The sequence below is a fragment of the Physella acuta genome, unplaced genomic scaffold, assembly GCF_028476545.2.
Source record: "Physella acuta isolate Inbredline_101_S28 unplaced genomic scaffold, ASM2847654v3 ptg000486l, whole genome shotgun sequence".
In the NCBI taxonomy this organism is placed as follows: Eukaryota; Metazoa; Mollusca; class Gastropoda; family Physidae; genus Physella; species Physella acuta.
In genome coordinates this window covers 404,710-429,217 of record NW_026732005.1, presented here as the reverse complement: position 1 = coordinate 429,217, position 24,508 = coordinate 404,710, and the positions used below count along the sequence as shown (strand labels likewise).

General features: G+C 38.2%; 3 protein-coding genes across 4 annotated transcripts; all 3 read right to left on the bottom strand.

Annotated features, from left to right (window-relative positions):
• Positions 1-1,731: 1,731 nt before the first annotated feature.
• On the bottom strand, positions 1,732-3,405 carry LOC131944232 (polypeptide N-acetylgalactosaminyltransferase 10-like). The gene has a single exon (XM_059304771.1). It carries the CDS (start codon positions 3,403-3,405, stop codon positions 1,732-1,734), a length of 1,674 nt encoding a protein of 557 aa, XP_059160754.1.
• Positions 3,406-10,731: 7,326 nt separating this feature from the next.
• LOC131944214 (polypeptide N-acetylgalactosaminyltransferase-like 6) lies at positions 10,732-13,703 on the bottom strand. Of its 2 annotated transcripts, none has more exons than XM_059304749.1 (2): positions 13,339-13,703; positions 10,732-12,570 (listed from the first exon to the last, which is right to left on the bottom strand). In XM_059304749.1, the coding sequence occupies exons 1-2, from the start codon at positions 13,450-13,452 to the stop codon at positions 10,780-10,782; spliced, it is 1,905 nt and encodes a 634-aa protein (XP_059160732.1). In that variant the 5' UTR covers positions 13,453-13,703; the 3' UTR covers positions 10,732-10,779. The 2 variants fall into 2 exon arrangements, with proteins under 2 accessions (XP_059160732.1, XP_059160733.1); XM_059304750.1 differs by having other exon boundaries at positions 13,347-13,703.
• A 1,393-nt stretch (positions 13,704-15,096) lies between these two features.
• Positions 15,097-16,830, bottom strand: LOC131944231 (polypeptide N-acetylgalactosaminyltransferase-like 6). The gene has a single exon (XM_059304770.1). It carries the CDS (start codon positions 16,828-16,830, stop codon positions 15,097-15,099), a length of 1,734 nt encoding a protein of 577 aa, XP_059160753.1.
• Between the last annotated feature and the right edge of the window lie 7,678 nt (positions 16,831-24,508).

The following is a 24,508-nucleotide window of genomic DNA, read 5'->3' as shown; positions in this document are numbered from 1 at the left end:
CAAAGATTATATAGGGAAATACGACTGGTCAGTTTTGACCCATTTCCCGATTTTTCCCAGACATGGCAAGTTTTTTTTGACACCCCCAGGCATTCAGCTACCACCTCACAAAATTTCAAGGGGGGTCGTCGGAGGAAATTTTTTTTCGTAATATAGCTCATATAATGAGAATTTCACTCGCGGTCACTTTTTAGCCCTCGTCGAGGGCTTTGAGTCAAATCGACAGTTTTCCCTAAAGGTCAAGCCATTGTCCTAAACGTATGCAAAAAAATTAGCCAGATATACCGAGTTTAAGTACCCTAAAGTCTGCGTTGAAATGACCCTCTGTTTTTCCCATAAAATACAAAGATTATATAGGGAAATACAACTGGTCAGTTTTGACCCCTTTACGAAGTTTTCCCAGATATGCCGAGTTTTTTGTGACACCCCAAGGCGTTCTCCTACCACCTCACAAAATTTCAAGGGGGGTCGTCGGAGGAAATATTTTCTCGTAATATAGCCCATATAAGGCGCCGGTCAGTCGAGGTCAGATTTGACCCCCTCTCCGTCGACTTTTCGGCCAACCGTCACCGGCTCTCGTGTTCTATCTCCCCAAGGCATCATCGTGCCAAATTTGACGCGCCTGCAGCGCCGGGAAGTGCCCTATCGGGCACTTGACCACTTTGCTTTATATATATAGATACCATTTCCACCCTCCCCAAGTAGTTTCAAATCTCTATATAAAATCCTCAACTTGTTTTCATATTTCAAAAGCATAACTCTAACACTGTCAGCTGACAAGAGTTAGATTAAACAAACACCATTAGCTACCAATTTGATGTAATACTTATATATGAAGTTTCATTGGCCCAGCTAAAACGGTACTCAGGTTTTCGTGTTCACAGACACACAAGCACACACACACACACACACACACACACACATATATATATATATATATATATATATATATATATATATATATATATATATATATATATATATCGGACAAAATAGAAAAACTAAGTGTAAAACGTCGAGGTTTGTAAAAATCTCGATTTCGATTTTTTTCAAGCTAACAATGGTTCCTCTATACTTCATATAGGAGAAAGTTAAAAATGTACAACGATATCTAAACTGCGCATCGATTTCATCCTCTGAAGTGTCTGTATGTAAAGGGGGATTCGAGATTTATTCGAGATTTATTCAAGATTTATTAGTATTAATCCCTAACCCTAACGAGGCTCTTTGGACGTAGCACAAAGCCTGGGTCTACAATCGTGATCGTTTGCTGATAAACAAAAAGATTAGCTCCGTCTGCTTCTCAGCAAATGTCACCAGGTTTGGAAATAAGGAGAAGTTTACATTGGAAACTGCGAGGTATTACTGCAACAGAATGTTTTAATTGCAACCAATTAGGTTTTGATACTGTAGATATGGTGTAGCCTACAAACAATATACAAAAGGAAATTACTAGTTTATTTCCACCAAAGATTCCAAAGCCATAATGTAAATGTAAAAATTAATGTACAACAGTGTAAAACAAGTAAACAAATGTAAAATAAGTTAACTGTAAACATAATGTAGAACGCAGTGCAAAACTTACATACAACATGATGTAAATTTAGACTAAAAAAAACATCGATACATTATTAAAAAAACACAAGATGTTCATCTTATTTAAAAATGTTATGTTTCTTGGAGCAGTTTTATCTATATTCATTTCTGTGTACTTGAAAAAAAAAACATATTTTACTTGTAAAGATAGCTGACCGCCTGGTATCTAGCCCAGAATTGGTCAGCAAGGGTCGTATTGACATTTTCCAGTGTCCAGCTTTGGGTAAGTGAAGTATCGTCACATGGTTTCATCTTCATTTTGAGAGTATCGATATCAAAATCCAAACATAATCGAGTCTGCAAATTGGCGATGCGCCCATTGTGACGATTAAATGCAAAAAGCTCAGTGTATCTGTCTTCAAAGTCCAAACACTCAAACATGTAAATGAACTCTGAACCGGGGTTAGAAAAACATTTGCCGCTTACAATGTGGTACCTCCAGTCAAAATTATAAGTGGTGACTGATTGGTCTTCACAGCTGACCAAATATAAATAGTCGTCTTTTGTTTGAATACACAATGAGCTATTTTTGTTACTTCGGATTTTCCCGTACGCTACAGAAGGTGGAGTGACAACAGGGTAGTATTGAGGGATGTCTGGTGCCACTTCTTCTAGAAACCACTGAAAAGATTTACACTTTAACTTTTCGCGAATTTCAAATTGACTCGTTAGGTTTCCTGGGTCAATGTTCTTCATCCTCGGCCGTAGAGCCATGACGACTTCTTTGTACCCGTCCATCCAGACAGACGCCAGACGTAGCAAGTTCTTTTCAATAATATCGTCTGCAACAACGTCATGTACGTAAGGAAGTGGCCGGAAGAGATGCGCGATTCTCGAGCACGGCGCATCCACCACACTTCCGCCACACATCCAGGACTTAAACGAGATCTCGTACTGCTCCGCGCCCCAAATCTGCAACCCGGGGTCGTATTTCCCTATTTCATCCCACCACTTGCGCGAGATGGCGAATGCGCATCCCACCATTGTTGGGGTTGGATGAGGGGTTGTGTCGTCCATTTTTATCAGCGGTATTCTCTTGTACGACAGACTCCAGTCGAAACCACTGCGGACTCTGGTGGTCAATCCGTCCACTCGCAGCGTGTCCGCGTTGATAAAGTCCACCATGGGACATACGATGGCTCTAAAGTTGAAAACCATTGGCTCTATCAGAGGGGGCAGGTAGTTGTAGTTGACCTCCATATGAGAGTCCAAAAAAACGAGATACCTGCCCGTTGAGGCGTCTGCTCCGATCATCCGACTTTGTATCAAACCAGCCCTGTGTTGATTTCTAACGACCTTCACCTTTGGGAAATGTGTTCTGACGTAATCGTCAAGCGGTTTCTTGAGTTCTTCGTCACTGCTAGTATCATCCACAAGAACGACCTCTCTCAGTAATGAAGCAGGAGACCTTTTAGAGATACTGTGTAGTGTTCTAAGTAGGGTCGATAATCTTTCGTTATAAAACACAGAGATAATGCTGACAGAGTTGCGTGGAATGTTTTTGATAAACTTTTGTTTCTTGCAAGCTGCTGTCCTGAGGTCTCCTATAGACCTCTCCAGTGAGATCATATCACCCAATACAACATTGTATTTATATTTAGCGTTTAGTTTCGTTTCATTCTCGTCCAACTTTTTAATCTTCCCCAAATCTACAGCATCTCCATGTTCGCCTAATCCAGTCCTGTTGGCGTCTTCTTGCATTAATCTGTAATCATTCCAGTCAACCCACTCGAACTCTGTCAGATATTCATCTTGGTCGTCTCCGTTTACTTCACCATCTACGTCATCAAAACGTGTGTATTTACGCATAAGTCCTGAGTCGATTAATTGTTTGTAAAGTTTGACAAGGTCTCTTTCCGACAATACATCTATGTCCTTTATATGTGTTTCATTGGAGAATATCAGCCCCAGCGATAGCTTGTCCTGTTAAAAAAAACAAAAGTTGATAAGTATATTAAAGGGCTAAGTAAGTAAGTAAGTTAAGTAATATAACGTAGACGTAGGTGGCAATAAATGGTGGAAAGGAGTGGGTGGGTATGTTTAATTGCTCCGTGTACATTGGACATAACAGGGTTGGAGGAAGACGTTAGGACTGAAATAGTAGTGTTAAGTTTAATATTTGTTTACAACACTAGGTGAGACACAGGTACACAACACTAGGTGAGACACAGGTACAGAACATTAGGTGAGACACAGGTACAAAACACTAGGTGAGACACAGGTACAGAACATTAGGTGAGACACAGGTACACAACACTAGGTGAGACACAGGTACACAACAATAGGTGAGACACAGGTACACAACAATAGGTGAGACACAGGTACACAACAATAGGTGAGACACAGGTACACAACACTAGGTGAGACACAGGTACACAACACTAGGTGAGACACAGGTACACAACACTAGGTGAGACACAGGTACACAACAATAGGTGAGACACAGGTACACAACACTAGGTGAGACACAGGTACACAACAGTATGTGAGACACAGGTACACAACACTAGGTGAGACACAGGTACACAACACTAGGTGAGACACAGTTACACAACACTAGGTGAGACACAGGTACACAACACTGGGTGAGACACAGGTACACAACACTAGGTGAGACATAGGTACACAAAACTAGGTGAGACACAGGTACACAACACTAGGTGAGACACAGGTACACAACACTAGATGCTGAAAGCACAGACATAGTGTAGCTTGATGGAATAAAAAAAACACATTTCCACAATGGCACCTGAACAACGTGCCACACTGGATAACTGGATAACATCGGTGGTTTTGGCTACAACTCGAAATCCCCAGAAAATACGGAACATTCCTGGCAGATGAGACTCGATAATTGGAGACAAATACCTATCTAGGAAAGGAAATTCCAAAATCTAACGACTTTCGCCTTGTAGCTTATTCTTGGATGAACAAAGGCTATGGAGGCAAATCCAGAAAGAAAAAGCAGGCTGAAATCAATGGTCCTTATGTTGACACGTAATAATTATTTGTGTTGAAGGAAATCCCGTCCAACATTACAATTAAGAACGATCAACAAAAAGACAAAAATTTGAAAAAAATTATAAATGTATTTTCTTGTTGAATTTATACACCGTTAAGTCATCAGGCTAGTGCAAATATTGATGATAATGACAAGGTGTACCCTCATTAGAAGGTAATGCTTTTGATAACAAAATTGCGCAGTGTGTTACTAAAACACTAACTTGTTCACACACCTAACTCTGATACACCCAAAATCAATATTTATTCCAATATTACCATTAAGTTTTTAAAATATATCTGAGAGCTGAATCTCAGATAACTTTACTTCGTCATCTTTACTCCTTTACTCCTAATAGAGCATCGGGCGTCAAATATTATCTTCAGGATATCTTTTACGAGGCTGTGTATTTTCCCGTCTCCCATGACCTCCCTAAGATCTTAACACCCATAAATAGTAGTTGACACATTTCCGCAGTGAATATGCCTTTAAACATTAATGTACACACACATTCATTACCTTAACACCAGAAGTAAACACATTGTTGACGAATGCCAGTAACAAAGAATTGATAGACACGACCACAAAACACAAAATCACCATCCGGCGTCTGGTACGTATACTACAATACATCTTCGGGTCCGGTTAAACTAACCGCCAACACAACACTCACAACACAAAATGTCAGCTTTGGTCTTATCGTGAGTTAATAGAGTCGTGTACACCAGTAACTGGTTTTTATGGTTTACTTTCGTTTAAAAACAGGGGGGGGGGGCTGTAAATGCATTGATAAATTTGATAAACAACGACGGCGCAATCAATTCCTGCTCACGGGGAGCATGCGCAGAAGGGCTGGAGGATTGATAACAAGATGTTGGTTTGTTTCAAGCGACGGTTGTCACGTGATAGGCACAGTTTAAGATCATAGCAGTTAAATATTTACAGCGGCAGACTCTAGACTTGACTACCCTAATCACGTTATAGAAATATGTTGGAAACACACAGGAGATGCGCTCCGTATTCGTCTATTACCGTTCGTGTCCAAGACACATGGAACAGATGAAGTATAGTTCGTTTCAATTACATCGGCTTACAAAAGGATAGAGCGGTCAGCACTATGCCTAGTAGCCTTTATTTCCCCTAACGTGGGTCAGGTACCCTTAGTGCTGGGTGGACTCAGGGAGTCAGGTACCCTTAGGGCTGGGTGGACTCAGTGAGTCAGGTACCCTTAGGGCTGGGTGGACTCAGTGAGTCAGGTACCCTTAGGGCTGGGTGGACTCAGTGAGTCAGGTACCCTTAGGGCTGGGTGGACTCAGTGAGTCAGGTACCCTTAGGGCTGGGTGGACTCAGTGAGTCAGGTACCCTTAGGGCTGGGTGGACTCAGTGAGTCAGGTACCCTTAGGGTTGGGTGGACTCAGTGAGTCAGGTACCCTTAGGGCTGGGTGGACTCAGGGAGTCAGGTACCCTTAGGGCTGGGTGGACTCAGTGAGTCAGGTACCCTTAGGGCTGGGTGGACTCAGTGAGTCAGGTACCCTTAGGGCTGGGTGGACTCAGTGAGTCAGGTACCCTTAGGGCTGGGTGGACTCAGTGAGTCAGGTACCCATTAGAGCTGGGTGGACTCAGGGAGATCCAACAGACTAGAGCCCGGGATTTGAACTCAAGACTTTCGGGTTAGCCCCTTGTGCAGCACGTAATACAAACATACATTCTTAGTTGTGTTGTTTGGTGGCTGGGTTAGCTTGTTTTTGGATAGATGATTGTCGGTGTTTGCAATGGTTTATTTACTTTCTCGTATACGGAGTATAAAGGAAGTATTAATCACATGAAATTTTGACAGTTTTCACCGTTTTACACCTCAGTACTTCATCACACACGGAGTATAGGGGACTTATTTTAATCGGGCACAAATTCTAAATTTAATTTTATCAACATTTCGGCGTTTTATTCGTATTCGAATCAGAAAAACTGGTTTTTGCAATTCTGTTCGTGTGTTTGTATGTGTGTGTGTGTGTGTAAACACGATAACTTGAGTACCGTTACAGCTAGGTTGATGAAATTTCATGTATAAGTTTTATATCAAATTTGTACTTCTGTATCAACTTTTCAGCGATTTCCGATAACCGGAAGTGGGACTTATTCTACTTTTTAGTTGTTTTTTTTAAACGAAATTTCAAATCTAAGTAAAAGATCTAATTTTTTGTCGTCTATCAAATTTTGAGTAATTTTCGTTGACCGGAAGTAGTAATTTCCGATTTCTCAAAAAACTAAAATAAATTTATAGAGTACTAATAATATTCCGCACTATTATACACAGATTGTTTAGCGTTCACTTGGTGCGCAATTCTCTTTTTCTAAGAGATTCTATTTTTTTAAAAAAAGTTTAAGTAATTGAAAATTGATTAAAAATAATGTCTATATCCCGCGTTGCCAATCCCCATAGTGTTATATAAGAATATTCGAAAAAGTTTAGGGGAGATTACTCCCGTTTTATTTTTGTTTAGTATGCACGCGCGTGCACATGCATGCACACACACACACACACACAAACAAACAAACACAAACTTTAAAAAATTAAAATCACTGTGTCTGATCTCCTTCTTGATTGGTCCCCTTGTATTTTGGTCCCGTTGATGGGTCCTCTTGCTGATGGGTCCTCTTGTTGATGGGTCCTCTTTTCCATGGGTCCTCTTGTTGATGGGTCCTCTTGTTGATGGGTCCTCTTGTTGATGGGTCCTCTTGTTGATGGATCCTCTTTTCCCTGGGGTCCTCTTGCTGATGGGTCCTCTTGTTGATGAGTCCTCTTTTCCATGGGTCCTCTTGTTGATGGGTCCTCTTTTCCATGGGTCCTCTTGTTGATGGGTCCTCTTGTTGATGGGTCCTCTTGTTGATGGGTCCTCTTGTTGATGGATCCTCTTGTCCATGGGCTCTCTCTTCCATGGGTTCTCTTGTTGATGGGACCTCTCTTCCATGGGTCCTCTTGTTGATGGGCTCTCTCTTCCATGGGTCCTCTTGTTGCTGGGTCCTCTTTTCCATGGGTCCTCTTGTTGATGGGTCCTCTCGATGGCGGTGCTACTGCTTCTACTGCCTATCGACGAAGTGCGGTAACAATATATAATCCACATACAGAAATCACCCTGGCAACAAATTGGGGACCAAATCTGTTGTACCTAATTTATCTTGTACGACTGTTACATCAGTCAATAAACGACTAATACTTTCCTCTTTCAAAAACAAACACAACCAGTCCGTTGGTTGTTGTTTTTTTTTTCAAAATTGAAATCGTTCAATAAAATAAGGCTAACATATTTCAAACTGGTTATTTTTTTTCATTAGTTCAGACAACACCACACAAATAAATGCTATCGTCATACAAACAATATTTATATTTTATTTATTTATTTATTTGTGTTTGTTAGAAAAACTAGATGGCTTAACATTTTAGCTTTTTTTATGCCAATATTTTTTAAACCTGGCTGAGCGTTTACACTTTGTGAGGGGAAATAACTAAGCTTAACTAAATATGTCGATAATAATAGAGTTGGCTTCGCTTTAAAAATAACGAAAAAATGGCTAAAGTAAATAAAATTAAGTCACCTTTAATGAAAACATGTGAAGTCATCTTCCATCTGTACCTCTCAACGCTTCAGCTACGCAACTCCACAAGAATGACTTCATACAGTTACAAAAGACTTTGTTGTCTTTTAAATTTATTTGTATTTATTTGTATTGTAAGTCTTTGTCTATACAATATTTGCAAATAAACTATAATCAAAACAATTGTAGCAGTTCTGTCTGCGTTGAAATCGCGCAGTGAACAAGTCATCTAGACCAAGCCACCTAATTAACCTATTCCTAACTTCTCACTCAAGTGACAGACAGGTAAGTGGGAACGTGGATAGACAAACAGACAAAAAGAGACAGCAAAACAAAAGTACACCAATGGCAGACAAAAGATTATCTGCTATTTTCTGTAAACACTAGCTACTAAATGGTAAAGTAACAGTATATAAAGCTACAAACAGTTGAATTTAATCTAGCAATATATTACATAGGCCTACCCCCAACAACGAAGATCCAAGAAAAGTAGCGTCTTCATTGTTTATTTTTGAATAACAAGTTGACAAGCGTTCTAATCAAGTAAAAATTACAAATATGGTATCTAGGGATAGCTAATGGCGCAAACTGATATCCTAAGCTGATATTTTTTGACCGGACTTCTCACATTTGTATATTATTTGTGTGTTTTCACACAGCTTGCTGGTGGGAATGACTTTATAATGAATGTCCTAATCTATTAATTATATGTGAATGTTTGTGACCACCTATTCAAGCATGTAACTATAAGGGACTAATCGTTAGACCTCACCTAGGCAGTTACTAATGTGGACGTTATGTTAGAGCAGAATACAACATAGACTGAAACATGTTAGTCGGATTAGGGTTAATGGTTGTGCTTATTTATAACTACGCAATCAGCCCATTTGTGTTTTTGTTTTTTATAAATCAATACCCGCTCTAATTATTAGACATTAAAGCATTTAAATTTCTAGTTAAATAAAAATGTTGATGTGTATAAGAATGTATGAAAGACCCAGTCGGCCTACTATTTAATACGTAATTGCACTGTGAATACACCAGCTGTTAACTAATCAATAAAACTAAAATAAAAACTGTAATCTCCGCATGTGCTTTTGAAATTCCTTAACCGTTAATCTCTATTAATTGCTGTCGTTTTTTTTCGCCTGAGTTAGTATGAGAGCATATAATTTATTTTGATCATAACTGGATACTGGAACTTTAAACAACTATACAAGGCTTTCGTGTTTTATGGTTTCGTAACGATCATAGATGCTTGCTTTTTACTGAATAATAGATCTAATTGTAATTAGTTCAAAATTTAGTCTACCTTCCCTGATAAGTCGTACCCCAGCAGCATTTTACTCTTACATGCGCGACATAATTTTGATAAATTACCGTAGAATAATATTTCAAACTGAAATCTGGGATTAACGTTTGCATTAGTGTCTTATTAACGATTATGTAATTGATGTAATGCTGGATTGACGTGAGACGTGACCAGCAACAAGTGGTAGAGGAACGCATGCCTGTATGTCACTGTATGATCAAGCACTGTCAAGCACAACACATCTTATACTAGCAACTGCCCGTCAAGATTGTACGGGGTATTTTTTTTTACATTAAGATAAAAAATTATTTTTTTGTTAAAAATAAAACTTAGGAAGATGAAGACTAAAATCACGCATAACGTGTGTTTCCCGGAATTTTTATTTATTTAACATGTATTTTTTATAATAATTCAAATCAGCGTTACATAACCATTAGCAGGAGCCCTATACTCCTACAACTAAAATTATTTTAATAGCAATATCAAACAGTTAAAGGTAAACTATTAAATCTTAACGCTAATTTTGTAAACATTGGTGTATTTCCTTACTTGGCAAACGGCAAGTTTAAATCTCAACTCTAATTTTGTAAACATTGGTGTATTTCCTTACATGCCAAACGGCAAGTCCAGTGACTCAGCTTGGGTAAACAAACACAGTTACTTCCTCTTGCCCATTGAACAAGAAAATAAACATGAAGATATACAGCTAAGTCTAATCTCATAATCTAATTGATCCTCTGAAGTATAGATTTTTTTAAAGCGTGGGCGAGATTAAAAAGAGTTAATCCATGTTCCTGGCGACGTCGTTTTGGCCGAATTGAAAGCAGGATCGACAGCTGGACTCATCTTCAAAGAAATACGACGATGAGCCTATTCTACATTATTTTCGTTGACAACCGTACATAAAGACGGCTGCAATTTAGAAACTTGTGCAGACGTTTATAATTTCAATAGATTATAGCAATTATTTTATTTTTAAAAACTTTAACAGCTTTAAATTTTATTCTTTTAAAACAAAACTATCATTTTATTTACAATCTAAAATTCACTGTAATTAATTTATTTTTAAATAATAATATATCAATAAATTATTTGTAAAATGTCATTTTTAAAAAGCTATATACGTTATTTAGAATTCAGAGTGAAAAAAAGTTTACGAGAAAAAATAGTTGCTAATACGGTTTTCAATTGGATCTTAAATAGTATGCAGGTCGTAAATCGGCTATGTAGTTTCATTTTAATTAGTCGATACTTTGAGAATTTAGAAATTGGTTTTCTACTCCAAGATATAATGATAACTGACAGCTTCGTAATTCGACCATAGTTGGTCAGCAAGGGTAGTGTTGACATTTTCTAAAGTCCAGTTTTGGGTTAGTGAAGTATCGTCACATTTTTTCATCTTCAACTTAAGAGTATCGATATCAAAGTCTAAACATAATCGAGTCTGGAAATTGGCAATGCGTCCATTGTGACGATTAAAAGCGAAACGTTGAGTAGGTTTGTCTTCAAAGTCCAAACACTCAAACATGGAAACAAACTCGCCCATGGCGTTATATAAACATTTACCGCTCTCAATGTGGAACCTCCAGTCAAAAGTAAACGTAGTCGCCGATTGGTCAGAACAGTCGGCTAACTTTAAACGATATTTAGTTGTTATACATAATGTGTTGTTTTTGGTGTTTCGGATTTTCCCGTAAGCTACAGAAGCTGGAGTGACAACAGGGTAGTATTGAAGGATGTCTGGTGCCACTTCTTCTAGAAACCACTGAAAAGATTTACACTTTAACTTTTCGCGAATTTCAAATTGACTCGTTAGGTTTCCTGGGTCAATGTTCTTCATCTTTGGTCTAAGAGTCATGACTACATTTTTGTAGTCGTCCATCCAGACAGACGCCAGACGTAGCAAGTTTCTTTCAATGATGTCTTCAGCAACAACATCGCGAACGTAAGGAAGTGGCCGGAAGAGATGCGCGATTCGCGAGCACGGCGCATCCACCACACTTCCGCCACACATCCAGGACTTAAACGAGATCTCGTACTGCTCCGCGCCCCAAATCTGCAGCCCGGGGTCGTATTTCCCTAGCTCCTCCCACCACTTGCGCGAGATGGCGAATGCGCATCCCACCATTGTAGGACTAGGATGAGGCGTGATGTCATCGATATTTTTCATTGGAATTCTTTTATATGTCATACTCCAGTCGAAACCACTGCGGACTCTGTTGGTCAATCCGTCCACTTTCATTGTGTCGGGGTTGATAAAGTCCACCATGGGACAGACGATGGCTCTAAAGTTGAAAACCATTGGCTCTATCAGAGGAGGCAGGTAGTTGTAGTTGACCTCCATGTGAGAGTCCAAGAACACGAGATACCTGCCCGTTGAGGCGTCTGCTCCGATCATCCGGCTTTGTATCAAACCAGATCTCTGTTGATTTCTAACGACCTTCACCTTTGGGAAATGTGTGCTGACGTAGTCATCAAGTGGTTTCTTGAGTTCTTCGTCACTGCTAGCGTCATCCACAAGAACGACCTCTCTCAGTAATGAAGCAGGAGACCTTTTAAAGATACTGTGTAGTGTTCGAAGTAGGGTCGATAACCTTTCGTTATAGAACACAGAGATAATGCTGACAGAGTTGCGTGGAATGTTTTTGATAAACTTTTGTTTCTTGCAAGCTGCTGTCCTGAGGTCTCCTATAGACCTCTCCAGTGAGATCATATCACTCAATACAACATTGTATTTATATTTAGCGGTTAAAATTCTGTCATTAGCGTCCAATTTTTTTATCTTTTTCAAACGTACAGCTTCTCCATGTTCGCCTAAGCCAGTCCTGTTGGCGTCTTCCTCCATCTGTTTGTAGTCATTCCAGTCAACCCACTCGAACTCTGTTAGAAATTGGCCTTGGTCTCCTCTCTTCAATATACCAGTTTGGTTATCTAAATTAGTGCACTGATGTGTTACACTCTGCTGTTTTAGTTCCTTCCCAATATTGCCAAATTCTCTTTTTGACTTCAGGTCCAAGTTCTTGATGTGTGATTTACTTGAGTATATCAGCTCAATCGCTAGTTTTTCCTATTTTAAATAGATAATCCATAATTTATATGTTATCATATATATATATATATATATATATATATATATATATATATATATATATATATATATATATATATATATATATATATATCAGAAAAAAAGCACTATTTAATATTTTAAAATCAGTACTTTAATTAAATTAATTACAACCTGTTCCATATAGTTGCTAACCCTACCCACAAAATTTCCCATCAAAGCAATCAAAGTCTAACTAGAATATTTTCAATGCATTTTTTTGTCTGCGCACTGTTTTGGAAAGTTAATTTAATTGCTGTAATTTTTAATAAATTGGGGGCTTGTCAAGGATTGAACAAGAAAATTTCGTAAAGCTAAATCTGACTTTCCTCTTTTCACATTTGTGCATAAGACACATGAGGCAGATAAAGTAAAGCTCATCTGTTTCAATAACTTCGGCATACAAGGAGTTTAGTGCAATTCTAAAAATAGTTTGTAAATATGTATAAATGTTATTACTCGTATACAAAAATACAAAAGTCTGATAAAACATTATCATTTAGATATAGCATAGGATTTTTATTTTATTTTTCTGTTTTTTTTTAAACAGTTTTACTAGAGCAAAGAAATAGTTTTTCGTTTATTTCTTTTAAAATTTGTTATATTAGGCATGGTTTAGAGCGCACTTGACATGATGAGGTTCACTTTTTATAGTGAGCCATAACATGTAAAGTAAATCCAGATAACGTCTATGTCATTTAAATAACATATGATATGCAGATTATTTACCTTCATACCTGAAGTGAACACATTGATGACGATTGTAGACAACATAAAATTGATAGCCATGAGAGCAAAACATAAAAACATCGACCGGCGACCGCGAGGTGTAATACAATACATCGTCACAATCCAGGAAAATAATCTCGATCAAATTCTGCCTGATAGAAAACTCTAAAATACTCTCTAACAAAACACGGTGTAACAAAAATACTGTCACTTAAACTGTTCACAACAAAGCAGACCTAACATATTGAAATCCGGCCACACCGCCAACCTTTAATGATTTGTAAAGTAATCGAAAAATGTATTAAAATTATTCGTTTAAATAGCAGTTTATCGACTTACGGAAAGTGTCGGGAGTGGTTGCTATCTGGATTGGAAGGTTTGATCAACAAGAAAAGTGCAATCAATTGTTTATTTGGAGCATGCGCAGTTGGTGGTGACTTGAGAACAGGATGTTGGTTCTATTGACGACTCTAGTCACGTGTCTTGCTTTGAGACCACATGTGTCAGAACTATATAAACCCAATAATATTAGGGGATTGAGATTACAGTAGAATGTTTGCCCAATCTTCAGATTTACTTTTAAAAAATCATTGCTAAGAATAGCAATTACACTATCCTTACATTTTGCTTGATAATTGTTAAAATATAAAACATAATCTTACATAACTATGCTAAACACTAAGCTTAAATATTGTCCTCTTGGTCAGTATAGTTTGTATTTAGTTAAAGTTTTGTATAATTTCATTTGTTACAAGGACAACTTTTCAGGTATACCGTATGTATAAGACCAGCTAGAAAATATACCAGATTTAGAAGGGAAACTATCTAGCATACCAGCCATATTTATTTATATTTTGTCTTGTACATGTGTACAAAATTACCAGCCACCAATTTCTAAGAAGAGATCACATCGTATCGTACACCACCCCTCACCCTCAACCCCCCCCCCCAACCAACACCAGGCATACTGACCTATTTCTATGAGAAAAAGTGCAATGTATTTACTACGTCTTACTTTTGGAGTGACAACAAACACACACACACACACACACACACATACAGACACACGTGCACACTGTTTCGAATGTTGGACAATCGTTGTAGAATTTTGACCCCTCCCCAATTCTACCAGTTGTACTATGGTAACCCCTACCAGACTTAAGTATTAGATTATGAACATACAGATCAGATTTATAGCAATTATCAATATCATTTCTACGTTCTTATTAACTTCCTTTTATATAATCAGTAATATGCTTAAAAAGTAAACATGTTCTTAAAGTGTGTATACAAATCTTCTCGATCGATGAGAACAGGAAGAACATAAAGAAGAAAAGCTGATCTGATAAGTCAAAGTCGATTTGGTAAAAGTTTAATCTCAGCTTGCAAATGTCGCCAAGTCAAGCAAACACTCGCGTTAACGTTTTTAGACAGAGTTATCATAGCTTAATTTATTTTCATTGATTTAACTTTCAAGTATTATTACAAATTTAAAAATGCTATGATGCATATAGATCTTAATTATAAAAATTTTAAAAAAAGCTTTATTTAAATTATTGAAAACCCAGACTTTCGTGAAGTCGAATTGTTCGTTATTTATAATGTCCTTTGCAGTTCTTGGGTTTCCCTTACATTTATGTTTATGGTCAAACATTAGAACATGGCGTGTAAAAGCTTCTACGTAAAGAATATTTTTAAATATTCAAAAGAGTCAGTAAAAGCATAGTCAATAATATTTTTTAAAATAGTTTTTTATAGTCACCTAACACTATAGTGATAAGTGACAGCTTCATACTTGGACCAGAGTGTACCAGCTAGGGTCAAATTGACATTTTCCAGAGTCCACCTTTGAGTGGGCGAAGACGAGTCACATTTTTTCATTTTCAGTTTCAGGCTATTTTGGTCGAAGTCGAGACATAGCCGAGTGTAAAAATTCGCGATGTGTCCAGTGGAGGGATCTAAAGCAAAATGCTGAGTTGGCCGGTCTTCGAAGTCCAGACACTCAAACATGTACACAAAGTCCCCTCCGGGGTTACAAAAGCATTTTTCATTTTGAATGTGATTCCTCCAATCGAAGTTGAACAAAGGTATTGACTGGGTAGTGCAATTAACCAATAGTAATTCGTCTTGAATCTTCTGAATACACAATGTGTTGTTTTTGGTGTTTCGGATTTTCCCGTACGCTACAGAAGGTGGAGTGACAACAGGGTAGTATTGAAGGATGTCTGGTGCCACTTCTTCTAGAAACCACTGAAAAGATTTACACTTTAACTTTTCGCGAATTTCGAATTGACTTGTTAGGTTTCCTGAGTCAATGTTCTTCATCCGCGACCTTAGAGCCAAGACGACATCTTTGTACCCATCCATCCATACAGACGCCAGACGTAGCAAGTTCCTTTCAATGACGCCAGAGTCATCAACATCGCGTACGTAGGGAAGTGGCCGGAAGAGATGCGCGATTCGCGAGCACGGCGCATCCACCACACTTCCGCCACACATCCAGGACTTAAACGAGATCTCGTACTGCTCCGCGCCCCAAATCTGCAGCCCGGGGTCGTATTTCCCTAGCTCCTCCCACCACTTGCGCGAGATGGCGAATGCGCATCCCACCATTGTAGGACTAGGATGAGGCGTGATGTCATCGATATTTTTCATTGGCATTCTTTTATATGTCATACTCCAGTCGAAACCACTCCGGACTCTGTTGGTCAATCCGTCCACTTTCATTGTGTCGGAGTTGATAAAGTCCACCATGGGGCAGACGACGGCTCTATAGTTGAAAACCATCGGCTCTACCAGAGGAGGCAGGTAGTTGTAGTTGACCTCCATGTGAGAGTCCAAGAACACGAGATACCTGCCCGTTGTGGTGTCTGCTCCGATCATCCGACTTTGTATCAAACCAGATCTCTGTTGATTTCTAACGACCTTCACCTTTGCAAAATGTGTGCTGACGTAATCGTCAAGTGGTTTCTTGAGTTCTTCGTCACTGCTAGCGTCATCCACAAGAACGACCTCTCTCAGTAATGAAGCAGGGGACCTTTTAAAGATACTGTGTAGTGTTCTAAGTAGGGTCGATAATCTTTCGTTATAGAACACAGAGATAATGCTGACAGAGTTGCGTGGAATGTTTTTGATAAACTTTTGTTTCTTGCAAGCTGCTGTCCTGAGGTCTCCTATAGACCTCTCCAGTGAGATCATATCACTCAATACAACATTGTATTTATATTTAGCGTTTAGTTTCGTTTCATTCTCTTCCAACTTTTTAATCTTCCCCAAATCTACAGCATCTCCATGTTCGCCTAATCCAGTCCTGTTGGCGTCTTCTTGCATTAATCTGTAGTCATTCCAGTCAACCCACTCGAACTCTGTCAGATATTCATCTTGGTCGTCTCCCTTTACTTTACTATTTACGTCATATGTGTTTGTATTATGTTGAAAAAGGCCAAAGTCCACAAGTTTGTTGTGAAGTTCCAGTACATCATTTTGTGACATGCCATTCACTTTTTCATGACGCGTTTCATTGGATCTGATGCTATCCTGACGAATAGACAAACGGTAGGTTAATATACTACAGCCGCATTCGTTACATTTCAAGTTGTTTTTGTTTTTTTTTTATTGTTTTTTTTTTAAATAGAAATAATAAAATGGAAATACAAGCTAAAATACTCAAAACAATGGTAGATGTATGGACAGGAAATAATATAAAGGCAAATCACTGAGAGGAAATGGCCATGGATAGGGCTAACGTTTGGGGAGGACGCTGGCAATAGAGTCGGGCATGTCCTAGGGTGGAACCCCCAGGGTAAGCGACGCAGGGGTCGACTCAGGAAGACATGGCGACGTGGCGTGCTGAAGGAGGCCGAGAGGACGGAAGGAACAGCTGGAAAGAGCCGCAGGAGACCGTGGGGGAGTGGAAAGCTGTGACAGAGGCCCTATGTTCTGCAAGGAACGAATAGGAAAAATGATCATGATGATTGAGGCTTAGGTGAAAATCTTTGGACGGTTCTTTTTTTTTCTTAATCAGTGCTGATCGAAGATAAATATTAACTACTAATCATGTATTAATCAAAACCAATGGCCTTGTTTTGTTGGTTGTTTTTTTACTTAAAAACATTATTTTAAAATCCTTCAATTAATTTACGGACACTATCTCGCTTTATTACAATCAACATTAGCGTGAGGACTAGTTATGCATTGGTCCAGATGTCTGATATGTCTAAAGCAAAGTAAATTTTTCTGGTCCGTCAACTTTGAGTTCGGCGTACTCCTTGAGTTACGGGTATTTTCAGACATCATCCCAAAACGCCTAACCAGTGAAACTACCACTCACCGTAAAAAATAGAGAAAACCTCCCTACCCCAGGGAACTGACATCATTTGATGGCGATCTCATTGCTTTGTGAACATTTACTTAAATCTATAATTTTATGTGTCAAAATCTCTGTTTAATTCTGATTTCCATGTGTACAGCTATACTTTATTTGCAGTAACGCATGAAATAATATATTTTAAATTGAGAGATTTGTTTAATTACATGTAATAACCGATTACTTTAAACTATAGATATAAATATATTATAATCATTGTGATTATTGTGTTTAATGCTAGTAGTAGTAGTAGTAGTAGTAGTAGTAGTAGTAGTAGTAGTAGTAGTATTAGTAGTAGTAGTATAGTAGCAGTAGTGTTGTTTTTGTTGTAGTTGTTGTTATTATTATTGTTATTATTATTATTATTATTATTATTATTATTATTATTATTGTTATTATTATTATTATTATTATTATTATTATTATTATTATTATTATTATTATTATTATTATTATTATTATTATTATTATTATCATCATTATTATCATTATTATCATTATTATTATTATAGTATCAGAATTATCTTTTTTTTAAAATGATATATCTATTAATATATTACAATCGCGTTAAGATTAAAACATCTACCCTTTGATACAACAACAAACGAACGAATCATTTACCTCCAGAGTTGAAGTCAGAACATTACTGAGTACTGCCAGGAGCAGGAAATTGACAGACACGACAGTGAGACATAAAATCACAAGCCGCCGTCTGCTACGTGCACTACAATACATCGTTTGTCCCCAGTGAAACCTTGTCGTAAATTATTCAAAACTAATTCTTTCTAACAAAAAATAAAAATTATATCTAACAACTTTTCTCCAAAAAGCACTTGAATAAATTAATCTCCAAATATTCCTAGAATAAAATTATTTTTTTGAAAAAAACTAATTACTAGAATAAAATACTCTCCATCAAAATTATTTTAAAAACAAATTGTGCTCAAGTACTCTCTAAACAATATTCTCCAGCGAACTGCTCACACTACGGCGACATTTACCAAGTGATTAGCCCAATCTTGAAACTTAAGTAGATATTATAAATCAATGTCATGTCTTAAATATTAATTTCGCTTCAAATCAATTTTTTTATTCTGCTTTCTGAGAACAACGAAGGGCGGCGGTTTGCGACATTTGTCAAACGGAGCTTTGAGATTGGCGGAAGATCAAACTGCTTGTTGTATCAATCATGGCGCAGGCGCAGAACATCAGAGAGTAGATAACAATCTGTTGGTTATTTGCTTTCAGTAACAGTTGCGAATTTTCGAGCTCGTGCATGATATAGTGCTGTAAAGAAAGCTCAGCAGCAAAGGCCTACACATTGGGATATATAAGACAAAGGAAGAAACAGCTCATCATGGTATAGTTGGAATTGGAGGAGCTTGACCTATTGACAGTTATTGCAATGTTCATTTACGAGGATGATTTTTATCTTTAATCGGAGTTGCCTAAAATATGTTTAAATTTTTCGATTACTTTACAGCACCTAACAACTAAATAACTCGCTTAAAATAGTAACCCCCCCCCTCCTGTGATATTTTGAAAGTGGGCTCAATTATTACTTGGAGAATGTATGCTGAATACTAAACAGAATACATTGTACACAGCGGCGTCGCAAGGTCGGGAGTCAACAGATGGGTAAAGCACCCCCCCCCACACACACACACACCACCACTACTATTCCCGACTTGTGACAAAACCTATCTGCTTTTGGCAGTAAGTCATATACTCCCAGCTTCAGAGGCGTAGCGAGGGGGGGGGGGCGGGGACATATGTCCCCGGGCGCCGACCTTAGGGGGGGGGGGGCGCCAAATTGAAAGTTTGAGGGGGGGAGGGGTGCAAATGAAAAGTTCGACGGGGGGATGCAAATCGAAAGTTTGTCCCCGGGCGCCGGGAAAGGTCGCTACGCCTCTGCCCAGCTTTGACATGTCGTGTCTAGTAAAATATTGATTTCACTTCAACTAGCTGGTGATCTGAATTTATATATAATTCCCAATATTTGTAGCATTTGGTAGTTTGAATGTGGGTGCCAGTTCTCTATAAACACAATACTATCAGCTACAACTGAGACAACTCTATATCCATTTATCCCTCAATAAGGTTATCGAAAGAGCTAACTAGTTGTTTTTTTTACCAAGGGTACAAAACACCTACACTTTGTGTTAACTATCACACTTTTCTGTGTGTTAACCTAACACTAACATGACAGATTGATAACACCTCTGTTTGATCTAAATCTGTTTATACCACTGCGGACTTGGATCAGCCTAAAGATTATACTTTACTTTTATGTGTAATGTGTGAGTCAAGCCACAAGCGCTTACAACAATCAGTCAAACGCCTGAATCCTGTGAGAGATTATACTTTGCTTTTATTTTTATGTGTAACGTGCCCACGACAATAAGTCTTTAAAATACTCCAGCTGTTGATTCAAGTCTGTGAAATCTGAGACAATCGCTCCATTTTTCTCAAATTTAATTATTTCCATTGATTGATATTCGAGCGTAATCGATAGTATCATACCGTTTAAAAAAGGCATCGCTCATATTAAATCATGAGAAATGATTTTTTTTTTTACAAACAATGAATTTCATATCGTTGCTATGCAATAATTGAAATAATGTATACTTTTATGTATGTTGTACTGACCACCTGATCCCTATTTAGGCTTGTACCCATTTAGAACAGATTATGCTATTCCAGATCCATAGTTTTGGAGGGAATTAGACCTCCCCCCCCCCCCCCATATTACACACAAACACACGCACACAAGTGTGACAAGTAGGCCTATGCTTAGACTAAAATTCCTGTGAAAGTATTTAAGCTACACCCAAACGCCCAATCTTACCCAAACCTAATCGGTGGATAATTTTGTTTCATCTTGTCCAACTTGGTACGTCATTGACAGCAGATAGTTCAGTGCTAATTACCATAAGTAACAGAGTTCAAGTCGAACAAGGAAATTAAATACCTCCACACAACCCATTTTTAAACTGGTGGTTTGACACGTTGATTCCATACAGCACGTTTATAAACTGATATACGGTACTGCAATCTACATAAATTGATATATAGTGTGCCAAATCTTGAAGTTACTGGTGCGATAAGCTTGTAGACACAGCACACTATTGCATGACAGGTTTTGTTGATGCGTATCGTTTCTGTAAGATCAGCACGACAGCATATGTATGTCTATGTACAGCAATTTAGCACCGTACCTGGAGATTATTTGTGTATTTTATTTTTATTTATTCAAGTTTAATATTCAAAATCTTTTAGCTTTAAATAAACTTCGAATTGATTATAGTTAGATTAACAGGAATATGATTCATGTTTTTATCAAGTTAAACTGATTTTACTGTGGTTGACAGGAGAGGATCATGGCTAGTCCCGAGCTATCGACCAGTGATTTGTCGTTTTGCTTCACAGGTAAATATGACACAAATACTTTCTTTTAAAACACTTGCATATTTGTTTGATAGTAAAAAGAAAAGTTTGCTTTCTTTTGTAAACATTTTCTTTTTGTTTTGTTTTCATATACTGGGTCTCATTAATTAACTAGAAATTATTTGGATACACATTTTAAAAAATTAACATGATTACAATGTAACTTAATGTACATGCGTTATCTATTAGGTATACTAAAGCTGGACAATAAACAACACATCAACTTATATATCATATCATATCAAATTTTATTTATGTATTTATTTATTTGTTCACTTGCAAAGGTACACACGAAGTACAATAATGTTTTGAAGGTCAAGGTGAGGCAGATTTACACACACACTGGACGAGTTGTCCTAAAAATCCCAGCCACACCGGGTTTATCCCAGCTAAAAAGTTTTCCATTGAAGACCTCCCATCAGGCTGCCGGGATGAGGCCATCTTTGACGTCGCCAAATGTTTAATCGACCTGACGGTTAGAATAACTGTTAAGTTCACCAGCCCCGACAGACCCGAATTTGTACCTGACACAAAAGACCCATATCCTTTCTACAGCTCTAGGGGTAAGAGGCTTCTGAGGATGGGCTCGGGAAGGGTGTGGCTAGCGACCAAGTACTCAGAAGATATGAACAAAACAGAACCGCCATACAGAACATGTCCATGTCCTGAATGTGAAGTATCGGGAACACCTAGTAAAGTGTGGTGGAGGGTCATTGTGGGGACAGCGAAGCATGTGGTTTTTGATACGAGTGAAGCGAGACAGTCCAGCTGTAGGTTGTGGTTTGATGGCGATTCTAGTCCAACCATCAACCTTACTGGGTGGAAGGTGGACGATACATCGGAGGCTGAGAAAGATTTTTGTCGTTTGTTTTATGTTACACATGACATGGAGATAGGGACACAGCTTCAGCAGATGGTTGGACGATTTCTTGGCCAGCGTGTGTACATAGAAGAAAAATACGAGAGTGAGAAGCATGATTTAAAGCTGGTCATTTTAGTATCCCACCCTCACGGCTGTTCTAAGCAGGTGTCTGTGGGTCACTGGGTACTCACGCAGGAGGTGGGTGATCACACCCGATACACGTACACCGCGTGCACCTGCCCAGGTAGCAGTGGGGCTATGGTGTACAGACTGGGCTGGTGGGCTGACCACCCTCACAGTGGGGCTAACGCTGGTGGATTAAATGTTAGTGGGTTAAAGTATGATGCTGACTGGTAAATGTATGCACAACAAAAGAACACAAACTGCAGTGATTGTCAGTAAAGGTTGTTCAACTTTGTTGGTCGACCCCTTGTGGTTTTGTTTTAATGGTAATCCATACTCGAAGTCCATCTTTCTACCACCGTCCTACCATCCGTCACACATTGTTGCAAAAAGCCAGATTCTCCCACCCCCTAAATGACGTCACACCTCTGCTTATATAACCCCTAAACATTGCAGTTTAATTTTTTGTAAACATCGATATCTTTTTAAATTATTGACTGCGCTTAGTCAACATTAGTACATGAATCAATGTCTATTACAATTTACTAAAATGGATTTCTAAAACGTAACATGACGGCTAAAATTCAGTTTCTAACATTACTGTTTTAAATGCAAAAGTGTGACACCACACTATCTGAACCATCCCCATCAGCACACATGGTCACAAAATTACACCCCCCCCCCCCCCCCTCTCTCCGATTCCCCTAGGAATCGATGAATGTGATTTGCCTAATGTCCTCACTCGGTATTGATTTAATAACACTTAGATCTATACTTTATTTTATTACCATAGTTTGTCTGATCAAGATTGAGTCATGTGGTTTAACACTCTCCAATAAAATGGTGATGCCTAACTTTTGAACTTTTGTATTATTAGTTTAAAAATTGTTAACAAACGATAATAACGATCATAAAATCTATGACATTGTTGTAATTTCTATTTTTATCTTAATAACATTTGTGTATTTTGTATTCTTGATTAATTAAAGTAAAGCTCTAATCATGTGTTTGAGTTCTAAAGTTCTGAGTTGATCTAACAGTCCAGCCGTTGTACTCCGTTTAGGCGGACCAGAGTTTGTACCCGTGTACCAGACAGTAAATAAAATAAATCAGATATGAGTTTCCATGCTACAACACCAGGGGAAAAAACTCATTTAGAACAGGCTGAATATAAGCGGTGAGAAGTGCTACAATAGTAACATGCAATTTGGTAATGAAAACAACGAATTATGTTTAAAATATTACACCCCCCTCCCACTTTAATCCCCCTAATTTGACGCTAAATATCTATCTTATTCAAGCGTTCAAAACAGTGTTTCTTCCAGGCTTTTTTCTCCAGGGTGGGGGGGGGGCGGGGCGGACACTGTTAAAAGTCTATATTTTATACATAAATTTCATTTCGTTCTGTGAGAGGGGAGGCGGTAGACACCTGGAAGAAACACTGGTTCAAAACATGAAAGTGAAGATAAAATAAACCTAGACAAAGATAACATTCCCCATCATTGTGGCACTGGAATCGTGAAAATGGGATTGTGAACCAAAAGCTTAATATATAACTTTGACTTTTTTTCAATTGATCTAGGGAAACTGACGAGAAATACCAATAACCCTGTCAGTGAAAAAAAAATATTTAAAAAGGGGGATAATAAAATAAGGTAGTGTAAAACAAAGAAACTTCTATACGCACCATCAGCATTCTTACGATACCATACAAACGAAATCACGGGCCATGTTCAGCTAATAATTCATTTACATCCATGGTTGACGTATCCATTTAGAAACGATTCAGATATTCAGATCATGGTAAATATCTGGCAAACATGATGTGAAAGAATATGACGATGAAAATGATATTAGGAATTTATAATGAATGTTTCATAATAAACTTTAACACTAGCTAGTACTCTAATGTGGTAAATTACCAAAAACTATTTTAATAAAAAGACAAAAATTGGCCTAATATCACTGTTGTAAGCCTTTATAGAGCAATTACATATTACCAAAAGGCTGCAGTGTATTTTGATATTAAGCAACACTACATCAGGCCAGAGTTTCTTCCAGGCATCTATTTGCCCCCCTCCCCCCCCCCCCCCGAAGAAAGTCTACCGCCCCCCCCCCCCCTCCCCGAACGAGATGGAATTTAAATAGTAAACATATAGTTTTACTAGTGTCCGCCCCCCTCCCCACTCCCCCCACGGAATATGTTGACCGCACCCCTCCCCCCCTCCCCGAAAATATCAAGTGCCCTCACGGAGAAAAAAGTCTGGAAGAAACACTGCATCGGGCAATTAAAAAATATTTCTAACCAGGCGTTACTAATAAATATTAAAATTAAGATTAATATTATTAAGGGCCTATAAGAAAATTTCAAT